Source organism: Lynx canadensis, chromosome A2 (genome assembly GCF_007474595.2).
Source record: "Lynx canadensis isolate LIC74 chromosome A2, mLynCan4.pri.v2, whole genome shotgun sequence".
Taxonomy (NCBI): domain Eukaryota; kingdom Metazoa; phylum Chordata; class Mammalia; order Carnivora; family Felidae; genus Lynx; species Lynx canadensis.
Genome location: NC_044304.2, coordinates 168,532,413 through 168,546,117, shown reverse-complemented (window position 1 = coordinate 168,546,117; position 13,705 = coordinate 168,532,413). Strand labels below are relative to the sequence as shown.

The 13,705-nt window shown below is 42.0% G+C and overlaps 1 protein-coding gene across 5 annotated transcripts in view; it reads left to right on the top strand.

Annotated features, from left to right (window-relative positions):
• NCAPG2 (non-SMC condensin II complex subunit G2) overlaps positions 1 to 13,705 on the top strand; it is a 65,484-nt gene that overhangs the window by 3,255 nt on the left and 48,524 nt on the right. For all 5 annotated transcript variants that reach the window (XM_030308918.1, XM_030308917.1, XM_030308916.1 and 2 more), the window contains 6 exons: positions 3,607 to 3,795; positions 4,352 to 4,466; positions 5,996 to 6,150; positions 8,482 to 8,616; positions 11,262 to 11,356; positions 13,508 to 13,577. In XM_030308918.1, the coding sequence (XP_030164778.1) occupies positions 3,607 to 3,795; positions 4,352 to 4,466; positions 5,996 to 6,150; positions 8,482 to 8,616; positions 11,262 to 11,356; positions 13,508 to 13,577 (759 nt within the window). The remainder of the gene's footprint in view (positions 1 to 3,606; positions 3,796 to 4,351; positions 4,467 to 5,995; positions 6,151 to 8,481; positions 8,617 to 11,261; positions 11,357 to 13,507; positions 13,578 to 13,705) is intronic.

Sequence of the window (13,705 nt, the reverse complement as noted above, 5' to 3'; positions counted from 1 at the left end):
TCTTTATAGGAGAGAAATGAGCTTATGAGGTGATTTTGTATTGTAAAATGGTACCCTGTAAACTTACACATAACCAGCACAAGTTCACGAGCAGCACATCACAGAAGTGTCTGTGAGAGCCAGCTCTTTAGATGTTACTTTAATGTCTGCTTTAGTAGGAGTGTAGGTGATTTGTATTATATTAGATGTGCAGCACACATATAGTTTAAAGTTCGTAAGACTTGTTGCAAACTAGTATCGTAGCGTTAACTAAAATCACTAAATTGATGGTGATGAAGCTAAATGATAATGATCTGAAATCAAAAGGCAAAGCCAGCAACATTTGGGTGGCACAGTCCATGCAGGGTCACAGAGCACTCTCTGAGGTGCTTCCCTCCGGCTGTCCCCGTCACGTGCTGGAGAGCCTTGAACTGTTGCTCAGCAGCGGACATCTCAGTAGGATGCTGAGTTAGTCCTCGTATTAGTAGCCATTAGTTTTAGTTCATGAATAGCACACCTTATTAACAGTAATTTAGTATGTCAATCACCACGTAGCTCTTGTTAAACAAAAAAATGAAAATATGCAGGATTGTACATCACTTATTTTCTTCAAGTTGAATGATACAAAGAGCCATTCTGTAGGTTTCACATGGTCAACCAAGCAGTTAAGTCTGTTGGAAGCCTACTAGGTGGACCTCCCATCAATTCTGCTATAATGTCAGTTCTGCTATAATGCAATATTACACATTGCTAAAAATCACGTACTCTGCCGAATGGGCAATAAACAGAAGGATTATGGGAAAAATGGGGGTAAGGGCAGAACACTCAAAAACCTCACCAGTGACACATTTAAAAAAAGAGATAGTGACCTAATAAAAAAACAGCACTTTTATACAAGTCAAATCACTAAGAAATACATAAATATGGGAGTAAACATGACATTTGCCTTGAAAAAGAGCCTGAGTTTGCGGGTGGAAGTGAGTTCCTGTGCTCCCCGGGGCTGGCCTGCTGACCCTGTGTGAGAGGAAGAGAACAGAGGAGAAAAGTACAGTCCAGGCTGGGAGGACTGGAAAGGTTGAAGAGAGGCCAGGTGGACAGAGAACTGGTCAGAGGGTTGCAGCACACGTGGGTTCCCAGGAGCTGGCTGGCGTCTGAGGTGTGTGTTTTGCGTGACTCAAGCTCTGCTCAGCAGGTGCGACTTTCTGCATTCACCTAGTGATGAAATCCCACATAGGCAAGCCAGAAATTTCCTTTTGCTCAGATTGTTCCCTTATGTATTAATTGCATTGGGACAAATCTGCATTTCAAAATAAGCATTGTGGAGCAGCACTGACTGTGCTCTCAGTAGTTCTTTGAGATTGGAGGGTCAGCGTTTAAGGAGTTTGTCCTGAGTGCCTTTTGGATGCCAGGCTCTGCTCTCGGCCTTGGGACACAGTATATACCAAGTTTCTGCCCAGAGGGAGTTGGTTTTTGGTGGTGGAGGGAGAGGAGGAAGCAGGGTAGGGGATGGGTGTCCAGGTGTGATTTTGGTCAGAGATTGGAATGGGCCCTGTGGAGACTGAGGGAGGAGAACTCTGGACAAGAGGGATGGCGACGGGGAGGCCCTGAGGCAGGTGCACACCTGGACAGCCCAGGTGGGGCTTTCCTGGGAGAGGAGGGAAGGTGGTAGGAGTTAGGGTGGGGAGGTAGCCTTGGGGGGGGGGTGCCCTGGAGGGGCTACCTGCTCTCCTCTTTGCTGCTGAAATGACTGCAGAGTTAAAGGAAGGTTACGGGAAGAATAAGAATCCTGAATCTCCTGCACTTAGACTTGCCACTTGCCACCTGCCACATTTTCTTTATCATGCCCCACTTTTGCCTCTTCTTTTTTTTTTCTTTTTTTTTTTTTTTTTAACATTTATTTATTTTTGAGACAGAGAGAGACAGAGCATGAACGGGGAAGGGGCAGAGAGAGAGAGGGAGACACAGAATCGGAAGCAGGCTCCAGGCTCTGAGCCATCAGCCCAGGGCCCGACGCAGGGCTCGAACTCATGGACAGCAAGATCGTGACCTGAGCTGAAGTCGGACGCTTAACCGACTGAGCCACCCAGGTGCCCCTTTGCCTCTTCTTTTTGAGTCATTTGAGAGTCCATTGCAGGCATTTGTCTCATCCCTGAATATTTCAGCGTGGTTTGCCTAGACAAAGATACCCTCTTACGTAATCACAGCAAAAATCCTACAAGGCTCTTGGACATTGGCACAATGATACTGTTACCTACAGTACACGTTTGTGTTTTTTCCCTGATCCAGGACCCTGTTCATGGTGTCACATTACATTCAGTTGTCATGACTTGTTAGCTTCTTTAATCTAGAGAGTTTCTCAGCCTTAGTTTACTTTTCATGACATTGATGGTTTTGAAGAGTGTAGGCAGCTATTTTGTGGCATATCCTTCAGTTTGCCCTTACTTTATAGTTAGGTTAAATACACCTTATGCATCTTGGCAGGAGCTGCATAAGTGGTGTTCTGTCTTCCTCAGTGGAGGCACATGGTGTCAGTTGGTCCTGTTATTGGTGAAGTTAGTTTTAATCAGCCACTCGCTCAGGTCGGGTGTCTGCCACATTTCTCCGTTGTGAAGCTGCCGTTGTACCTTCATAGTAAGTAATCGTAACTTGGGAAATAAGTTGTAATTAGGGAAATAGTCAAACTTCTCCTCATCAGACTTCTACCCACTGGTTTTAGTATCTGTTGATGATTCTTGCCTGGATCAATTATTACTACAATGTTTGTAACATTTGACTGTTTTGGTGATCGCATTGGCTATAGGGAGTTCCTTTCAGATGGATCCTCTACCCTTTTGATACTGGTTTCTATTTGCTGTATCAAAGAGTTGGTGAGGTCATCTGCTCAGAGTGAGATGAAGTGGTTGGCTCAGGGGTTTTAAGGATAGTTGAGAGGGTCTGATGTAGTCTCATCGGCTAATGGGAGGATGATGTCTAGAGACGAATAAGAGGTTGAGGGCCCAAGTCAGGTTAGAGACCAGAAACTTCAAGTGCACTCAGTTGGCTTGGCTGCATTATTATTGTTGTTGTTGTTGTTGTTGTTATTGTATAGCATACTTTTGTAACCTGATTATAGGCGTGGAGATGGTGAACATCTGGATGGATTGATTTCAGAGAGGATTTTGCTAAGTGGGTGAAATTTTAAACTCCGAAGACTAGGATACTAGAGTGGAATAGGTAGAGGAGGAATCTGCTACTTTTTGTCTCATGATTCCTATACTTTTCCCTTTAGGAATGTATTTCACAAACTAAACCCAGCTCTTGAAATAATAATTAGCACTTAACCTTTTTTTTTTTTTTTTTTTTTTTAACACTTATTCATTTTTGAGAGACAAAGTATGAGTGGGAGAGGGACAGAGAGAGAGAGGGAGATGCAGAATCTGAAGCAGACTTCAGGCTCTGAGCTGTGTCAGCACTGAGCTGACGTGGGGTTCCAACTCATGGACCACAAGATCGTAACCTGAGCTGAAATCGGTCGCTTGACAGACTGAGCCACCCAGGCGCCCCTAAACTTTTTTTGATGCCTGTTTTTAAAAAGGATAGAACTAAAATTTTGTATTTGAAATGTAACAGTTGCTATTTATTTTTCAGAAAGATGCTTCTGACCCTTTCAGCCTAAATGAATTGCTAGATGAATTATCAAGGAAACAGAAAGAAGAGTTATGGCAAAGGCTCAAGAATTTATTAACAGATGTGCTATTGGAAAGCCCGGTGGCTGGATGGCGGATGGTGGAAGTCCAGGGTGAAGACAATATGGAAACAGAGCAGGATTCAAAAATGGTAGTATTGGTCTTTCAGATATATAATTTGTTACCTTTTCTTTGTTAAAAAATAGTTATTGTATGTAATTTTAAGTTAAGAAAAAATTTAAAGCTAGAAGTCTGTTTATTATAGTTTTACCTTTTCCAATCTTACCATTATTAATCTGCCATTCAGTGTTGGTGTTCTTTTTGGACAAGTGACCCTTATTCAATTTTAATTCACTTTTTAGAGTAAGCTAGAAGTGTGGGTTGATTTTTATAAAATTAGTAACCTTCACATTTAAAAAAAATGATATTTTTTGTTAGAGAGAGAGAGAGAGAGACAGAGAGAGACTGCACGCACAGGGGAGGGGCAAAGGGACAGAGAGAGAGAGGAGAGAGATGGAGAGAATCTTACTCAGGCTCCATGCTCAGTGAAACGCCTGATGCAGGGCTTGTTACCATGACCCTGGGATCATGATCTGAGCTGAAATCAGGAGTTAGACACTCAACCAACTGAGCCACCCAGGTGCCCCTAAAAATTGTATTTTAAGTTGATTTTAATTCACTTGAAATTTGAATTTTTTCATTTGTAGAAGAAAAACCTAGAAATAATTCATGCAATTACATCTGTGATTCTTGCATCTGTATCTGTAATAAATGAAAGTGAGAACTACGAAGACTTATTGGAATGTGCAGTCGTGTTAAATGGTAAGTTGCATTTTTGATAATGTGGCATATTTAGAAGTGGGTATCAAATGATTCTCGGTAAAAGGAAGCTGGTCATCGTGTAGAAGCAGAAGGTGTTAAGGCATAACTTTGCATTCAAGCTCTTTTACTTTAGCTAGATAAGGAGCAAAGAAGTACTCTTTTTAAAAAAAAAAAAAATTTTTTTTAACATTTATTTTTGAGACAGAGAGAGACAGAGCATGAACGGGGGAGGGTCAGAGAGAGAGAGAGGGAGACACAGAATCTGAAGCAGGCTCCAGGCTCTGAGCTGTCAGCACAGAGCCAGACATAGGGCTTGAACTCATGAGCTGCGAGATCATGACCTGAGCTGAAGTCGGACGCTCAACCGACTGAGCCACCCAGGTGCCCCGCAAAAATAATTTTAATTAATGAGTTTTAAGACAAATCACCCAAGTGCCCTCACCCTCACTCTGTGAATAAATTAGTTACATGTGACACTTTCCTATCAGACTTTTCGTTCTTAGTATCCCTTGGATTTATGTATCTGTTTTATCCAGAATTCTTGCATGGAAATACAAGGTCTTATTAAGAAGTTACCTCTTGGGGCGCCTGGGCGGCTCAGTCAGTTAAGCATCTGACTTCGGCTCAGGTCATGATCTCAAGGTTTGTGAGTTCAAGCCCCGCGTCGGGCTCTGTGATGTCAGTTCAGAGACTGGCGCCTGCTTTGGATTCTGTGTCTCCCTCTCTCTCTGCCCCTCCCCCACTCACGCTGTCTCTTTCCGTCTCTCAAAAAATGAATAAATGTTAAAAAAAAAAAAAAAAGAAAAGAAGTTACCCCTAATCAGTATATAACTAGATCCGAAAGCTTTGTGAACGTTACTACAGTTTATTTTCAGTTCCCAAATGTTGTATAAAATGAGTAGCACTAGTATTGTAGTTTCTCCTAACTTCCCATTAATTCAGGGATTGTACATGGATGTAATGGCATTCAGATATCTATGGATTATAATTATGAGCATAATATTAGTATTTTGATTTTATTCTTGAGCTTTTCTTTTAATAAAAGCACTGCAGTCTTTATGTTCATTATACTAATTGCTTTTACTGTTTTTCACCAGTGAGCCAGAATTTGAGACCAACCTATCGAGGGACAGTTGTAGTGCATTCGTGGTCACTACAGCTGACCTGGCTTCAGTGTTGAGTGTTAATAACTGTGGGTGTCATTGCACTTAGGTTCGGGTAGTTTCAGTACTTGTTTCTCTCAAATTAGGGTTTGGGGCAGTGTGACCTGAGCCTTCCAGTTCTAAAATTCTGTATTCTGTTGGGTCTGCTCTCACAGCAGTAGTAAACAGTTTTTTTAAGTTAACATCATTTGTCTTCTGTAAGTAATGTTTATAAATTTTGGCAAGTTAAAGATAAACTGATACTTGCTTAGCGAACATTTGTAAGTCGTAGTACTTTACAATTTAAAGTACATAATACTTTACGTAGTACTTTACACAAATACTGGTTTGCTGTACTAACGGGACATATCCTGTGCTCTGTGTTAGGTATTTTATATGCGTTACCTGAATCTGAAAGAAAGCTGCAGAACGCCATTCAGGATTTGTGTGTCATGTGGTGGGAGAAAGGCCTGCCTGCCAAGGAAGATATGGGAAAGACTGCTTTTATCATGCTGTTGAAGAAGAGTCTGGAGACTAAAACAGTATGTTTACTTTTTAAAATGCATACCTTCCTGGGGTGCCTGGGTGACTCAGTTGGTTAAGCGTCTGACTTTGGCTCAGGTCATGATCTCACAGTTGGTGAGTTCGAGCCCCGCATCGGGCTCTGTGCTGTCAGCTCACAGCCTGGAGCCTGCTTCAGATTCTGTCTCTCTCTTTCTGCCCCACCCCCGCTCGCACGCAGTCTCTCTCTCAAAAATAAACGTTAAAAAAACCCAAACATACCTTTCTTTAAAAGCACATGTGTTCATATCAGTTAGGAATTATGTTTGCTTGTAAGTGGCCTGACTGCAGGTCCTTCCCAGTTAGTGTCTTTTTTTTTTTTTAATTTTTCATTTTTTTTTATGTTTATTTATTTTTAAGAGCAATAGAGACAGAGCATGAGCAGGGGAGGGGCAGGGAGAGAGGGAGATACAGAATCCGAAGCAGGCTCCAGGCTCTGAGCTTTCAGCACAGAGCCTGACGCGGGGCTTAAACCCACGAATCGTGAGATCATGATCTGAGCTGAAGTCAGACACCCAACCAACTGAACCACTCAGGTGCCCCCCACCCCAGATACTGTCTTTTTAACTTAGGATGTTCAGAGGTGGGCGGTCAAGGGTGGGCAGGGGCGGTGGCTCCACATATCAGTCTCATGCAGGCTTTGTCCATCTTCTGGGGTGTATGGCCCCCATCCTTCCTCTTACCACTGCATGGTTGCAAGGTGGCTGCTGCACCTCCACTTTCTGGTGTGAGTTCCAGGCAGGAAGAAGAGGCAGGGAAGCAGCAAGGCGAGATCTTCTCAGAAACTCGCAGCTTGTATCCAGCATACAGAATCTGGCCACATGGCCACATCTCTGCTGCAAATGGGGTTTTTGAAGGGATACATTGCCAATGTTAAAAGTAGAGATATTTTTAGTAGTGAAGAAGGGATGGGATGACAGATAGGTGAGTGGGAGTGGCTGCCTGTGTCAGTGCGGTCCTCTGAGAGGCAGACCCCACCATGGACTGCCCAGGACTGCATGTATGCAGTGAAGGAGGAAGGGGGCAGGAGTGGTAGGGAAAGCCTTCAGGCTTAGGTGCAGGTGCCACACCTGTGGGAGGTGGGGTGTCAGACTGCAGCCTAGGCCTGAAGAGGTTTTGGGAACGCCAAGGGAGAGCAGAGTTGAGGATTGGATTGACTGAGTAGAACTTCCATACAGCACCCAGTGCTCCTCATAACAACTGCCCTCTTTAATGTCTGTCACCATCTAGCCCATCCCCTGCCCACTCCACCAACTGAGGATTGAATTTAACTCGGTCCACTTCTCAGCCTTTAATCTTTGGTGTGCACTTAAGAAATCTAGAAAAAGAACAGTTTTTTCCCCTGATCAGAACAACAGATACTTAGGTTCATCTTAAGACAGTTGGGCAAGTGAATAAAAGGGAAAATGAGGAAGATAAAAATCACCCATAATTCCACTACCTAAGGTGATCATTGCTATTTGAGGGATATTTAGGAATTTCTCTTTGTCTTTCTCTCCCTCATATTTTTACTTCCTTACGACAGATTTCTAGAAACGTAATTCATAGGTAAGTGGATTTGAGCTTGATGTACATTTGGAGCTCTTGGTACACATTGCCAACAGCTTTGTAGAAAGCTTGCACTTAATCACACTCTCCCTGTCCGTGTGTCTGTCCCACCATGGCCTCCAAGGATCCACCAGTTTGGTGACAGAAAAGACCCTTTGTGGTTGTGCCCTCAGCTTGCCATAGGAGGATTGAAGAATGCTTGTTTGCATCAGGATTTATCCTTAAGCCATTGTCGGTTTATCTTTTTAAAAATCTGTTTTAAAAAAGATCCATTTCACTGCCTTTTTATCTTTTTAATAAAAAAAAATTTGTTTGTTTGTTGATTCATTTATTTAAAGATTTTAAAGTAATCTATACACCCAATGTGGGGCTCAAACTCATAACCCCAAGATCCAAGAGACACGCTCTACCAACTGAGTCAGCCAGGTGCCCAATATGGGGCTATTTCAATTTAATTTGTAGTGAAGAAACTAAAAGCTGGGTCCCTCACCAGCTTGGTCCCTCACCAGTCATGGTTCTGTGCTCTGAAGCCCAATGGGGCTGGTGGTCGCCGCAGTGCTCGCTACAGACTAGGGCGTGCACAGCGCAGAAACTGGACGGCACTGCCTGTCAGTGCTTCCGTTTGCTTTTGCCATTTTTCCCTTTTTGATGAACAATCCAGAGTTGTAATAATTTATAATATAAGGTATTCTTATGACATATTTGAAATGTGACCTTGATTATTTATTAAAAACTAACGTTTTTGTTTTTTATGTCATTCCTAGGGTGTAGACATATGTCGGCTTTGGCGTATTCATCAAGCTTTGTATTGCTTTGATTATGATTTAGAGGAAAGTAAAGAAATTAAAGATATGCTGCTTGAGTGTTTCATAAGTGTTAAGTATATCAAGAAAGAAGAGGTAACTGGGTTTTTCTTTTTTGGTGTTTTGTGAACTGCTTTTTAATGGATGTTTTTCCTAAGTTCATGTAGTTGATGATGTACCATGCTCAGTGTTTTAATGAAGGAGTCAGCCTAGCCATCAAGAGTTACTTTATTTATTGCACATTTTTACTGCATAGCAGTATGATGCAAACACTTTACAAATCATTGCTTATTTCATCATTAAATGAGATGGTGATAGGTGGCTATGTGAATCGTGGGGGAACCATGGTTATAGTTTAAGTTACGAATGATTAAAAACAAGTTTGAGAATACACTTCCTGGTGCATCAGACCCGACCCTCTGCCCTAATTCCAGGTTATTGGCACATACTGAGAACTGTTGTCAGGTGGTGTTCTTGATTTCTTCTTTCTAGCCATCCAGTAAATCCAAAGAGAGGCTTCTGTTCACTGCTGCACTGTCCATTTTGGTGGCCATTCCCCTATGTCACTACTGAGCACATGAAATACGGGCAGATTGTGGCATTAAGTGAAAAATATGTGGATTCAAAACTTAGTATGAAGAAAGAATGTAAAATAGCTCATTAATAATTTTTATATATTTATTACATATTTAAATGCTAATGTTTTGGTTGTACTGGTTTCCATAAATATATTATTAAAATCAATAATAGGGGCACCTGGGTGGCTCAGTTGCTTAAGCATCAGACTTCAGGTCATGATCTCATGGTTCATGAGTTTGAGCTGCATCAGGCTCTGTACTGACAGAGCAGAGCCCATTTTGGATTCTTTGTTTCTTGTGCGTGCGTGCGCACGCTCTGTCTCTCTCTCAGCCCCTCCCTCCACACTCATGCTCTCTCTCTCTCAAAAATATTTAAAAAAAAAATTACTTTAGCCTTTTTTACTTTTATTAACATGGCTATGAGAAGATTAAAAGTTACAGAGAGGCTTGCATGGTTTTATTGGACAGTTCTGATTTGTTATCTTAGTATTCTTCTGTCGTCTTATTTTATTAGACATTGACTATATTCCCATGCCAGAGATGCAGAGAAGAATATTGTTTTTGTTGCAGAGTATAGCCTTTGTTTCTGTTTGCTTGTTGTTTGCAGACGTGTATGAGGCAGAAGGAGGGAGTCCTCACTACTCCTTGAAGTAGGTGGGGAGGGACTCTCAGAGGAGGACGAGTACCAGTTCTGAGGCCCTTAAATGAACAATTTTTTTCACGGTCTTGCAGCTAGTCAGGGGCAAAGACACGGTTTGACCCGATTTGCCCACTCCAGGACACCCTCTCCCGTCGTCTAGGTTAAAGGACCATATGTGATTACTGACCGTACTGACCAAGGGTCAGAAAGGCTGTTTTTAGATCCCTGTTTGTTCACTTACTAGGTGGTTGATCAGACTACCTGGAACCTCGTGTTTCCTTCTGTAAAATAGGAACAAGGGTGTTTCTCTCTCAGGATTCCTGAGGAGCACACGAGGTGATGTGCATAGAACCTTTAGCACGGGTGCTGGCAGGGACTGAGCACGTGGGAGGTTCCCTGACTGTGCCTACTGCTTTTACTGCATCATCGTTGTTGGAAAAGGCACTAGACCTGAGGCCTGTGCCCTGAGCATCTCCAGGACTGTGGTTAAAGTTAAGGACAGTAAAGCAGCTGAGAGTGGGTTCAGCCAAGTAAACTCTATTTAGAGTGACTTGTATATAGTACACGGTGACCTGCACATCAGCTTATGTGTGCGTAAGTGCAAGTAGGCAGTATAGACGTAAATTTTTGTGTATGTTAATGCTCCTCTTTTATTTAAATTGATGTCTTTTGGATTTACAATATCCAAACTTAGTTTCTTAATCAGTCATTGCTTTAGTTAGGTCAGTTTTGTCATTCTCAGTAAATGACAAATATCTTGTGCTATAATGGCAAATTACTTCTGGTAAATACTTTTTGTTTTTAACTTGCCTGTTTCAAGCACGGTCCCCTGCCATTTATATCAAAGTGTGTTGCATTGCCATAGGATTCCAGAGACAGTAGTGGTAGACTGGTAAGCAGTGAAGAGATGATGGTGCTGTTCACTGGGAGAATTCTTGGAGGATGTATTTTTTGTGCTCTATGGAGTACAAGTATCATTACTGCTTTTTAGGTCTACGTGTAATTTAGTAGTATGCGTATAAATTAACATGGGCAATGTGTGTATTTGAAAATTCTAGTTTGGTAGATACTTAGCCTCTTAACTTTACAGATCCTCAGTTTTCTCATTTACAGAAGGTGATAGGAACTGATGTTCAATTCCCTCCCATCTCCAAATGCTAGATTTCAAGCATACTTTGATTTTAGGTTATGCAGACATCCATGCCAGAGCCAGAATGAGATGTTTGTGGGCTAATTAACTTAGCTACCGGGCAGCATGGTAAACGCGGAATCCTGTGGTCCAGCAAAGGAGCTCAAGGGTGTCTTCTGGCTCTTGCCCTCCTGCCCAGCTGCCCAGCTGCTTCACTCCAGGGGCTTCCGCTGCTGTCCTGAGTTACAGTTATGGATGCTTCCTTTGTTAGTGTTACTAAACATCCAAAGAATTATTTGTTTTTTAGTAACTGCAAAATTTTTACTTGGTTGCTATTTCAACATTATGTCTTTTGGTTGCAATTTCAACATTGTATCTTTTTTATCATTTACAGGGAAGAAGATTTCTTAGTTCTCTCTTCAGTTGGAATATACATTTTATTAAAATGATCCATGAGACCATTAAAAACCAGTTACAGGGATTACCAAAGTAAGTATGAAAGGTAATTAATATTTTGTGCTGTCTTTTTTTAAAAAATTTTTTGTGTGTTTATTTTTAAGAGTGATAGAGAGCGTGAGCAGGGGAGGGGCAGAGAGAGAGGGAGACACAGAATTTGAAGTAGGCTCCAAGCTCCAAGCTGTCAGTACAGAGCCCGATGGGGGGCTTGAACTCATGAAACGTGAGATCATGACCTGAGCCGAAGTCAGACGCCCAACCGACTGAGCCACCCAGGCGCCCCAATATTTTGTGCTGTCTTAATCTGATTATGAAATCGTCAATTTGGCCTGACTTTTTTTTTTTAATGTTTTTTATTTATTTTTGAGACAGAGAGAGACAGAGCATGAACGGGGAAGGGGCAGAGAGAGAGAGGGAGACACAGAATCAGAAGCAGGCTCCAGGCTCTGAGCCATCAGCCCAGGGCCCGACGCGGGGCTCGAACTCACGGACCACGAGATCGTGACCTGAGCTGAAGTCGGACGCTTAACCGACTGAGCCACCCAGGCGCCCCTGGCCTGACTTTTTAAGTTATATTAATGTATTGGAAACTTTAGAAACTATCTCTTATTTATTATGTACTGTTTTTATTGTGTACTGTTATTTTTTTTAATGTTTATTTACTTTTGGGGGGGGAGAGAGAATGCACAGTGTGAGTGGGGAGAGGGGAAGAGAGAGAGGGAGACAGAGGATCCTAAGCAGGTCCCATGTTGCCAGTGCAGAGCTCGATGTGGGACTCAAACTCATGAACTGTGAGATCATGGTCTGAGCCCAAATCAAGAGTCAGACAGATGCTCAGCTGACTGAGTCAGCCAGGTGACCCTGTATTGTTATTTTAATTATGTGTTCATTATATACTATGGTATCACTGGATAGTTTTTTCCTTGCTATGGGAAATCATTCTTTTCCAGTAATGACGTTGAAATTAAGATTTTTTTTTTTTTAATGTTTATTTATTTTTGAGATAGAGAGAGACAGAGCATGAACGGGGGAGGGTCAGAGAGAGAGGGAGACACAGAATCTGAAGCAGGCTCCAGGCTCTGAGCTGTCCGCACAGAGCCCGACGTGGGGCTCGAACCCATGGACCGTGAGATCATGACCTGAGCCAAAGTCGGACGCTTAACCGACTGAGCCACCCAGGTGCCCCTGAAATTAAGATTTTAATTTGTGTTTATTCTTTAGTAAATTATTTGCCAGTTAAATCTTAGCCTCATTCACAGTAAATTCCATGTCACTTGCACTTCTGACACCATGAATGTAACATCTGCTCCCCAGTTTACCGTGATTGAGCTTTGTAGTTTGGTGGGAAGGGTCCTGCAGGGTAAGAGTCTAGGCATACGTGCACGAGCCTGAGTGCCCAACATCTTGGAAATTAACAGCAGTCGAAACTGTCATGGCAAATGTTTGAATGTTTGCTGTGTGGCAGGTAAAGAGCTCAGTGCTTAATCTGCTCTGCAACTGAGTACTTAGTGTGCGTTTTAAAACTGAATTCTTAAACTCTTGAGGTGGGCTTGGTTACTGAGTTTCCCTCTGTCAGGCAGCTTGTGTAAGTACTGAGCTGAGCTTTGACTCTGAATCCCTATCACAAAGCTCCTGATGTTCGCAAGAATGCTTTTTCCTCCTGTTTCCTCACTGGTAAAATATTTGGGTTGAACAGTAGATTTCTAAACTGTGATTCTAAAATCAACTCTGGTATTTTAGGGCTCCCTAAACTTGAGGGAATTAGTAGTCTGGAAAGTCCAAAATTGACTCCCAAGTCGAAATTTTATTTATATTTAAACATTCTTTACTAACCTTGACTGAGAAGGAAGAAAATTGATACTTCAGTTCCCCTTCTCAAAATCCCTTCCCTTTTCTTCTCTCTACTGCAGGTAGATAACCTGTTCCTGCAGGTACTTTGCAGAGCACTAGTCTGTGGTGGGGTTCCTCCTGTTCTAGGATAGGAGGGGACCTGAAATGATACATTAAAAGTGTGATTGTTTGGGGGGTGCCTGGCTGGCTCAGGTGGAAGAGCATGTGACTCCCCATTTCGGGCTCGTGAGTTCAAGCCCCACTTTGGGTGTAGAGATTACTAAAAAAAATAAATAAACTTAAAAAAAAAAGTTTGAACTTTCACTAACTTTTTTTTTTTTTTTTTTTAAATAGATCTTTGATGGTGCACATTGCAGAAATTTATTTCAGAGCTTGGAAAAAGGCTTCAGGGAAAATATTGGAGGTATTTTCTTTCCATTTTATTAAATGTTAACATTTATTTTTGTCGTATTCTAGTTACCAAATAAGTCATCACAGATAGTCATTTAATATCTGTGTTGATGCTCTTTGTCAAAATAAAGGCAGATAATG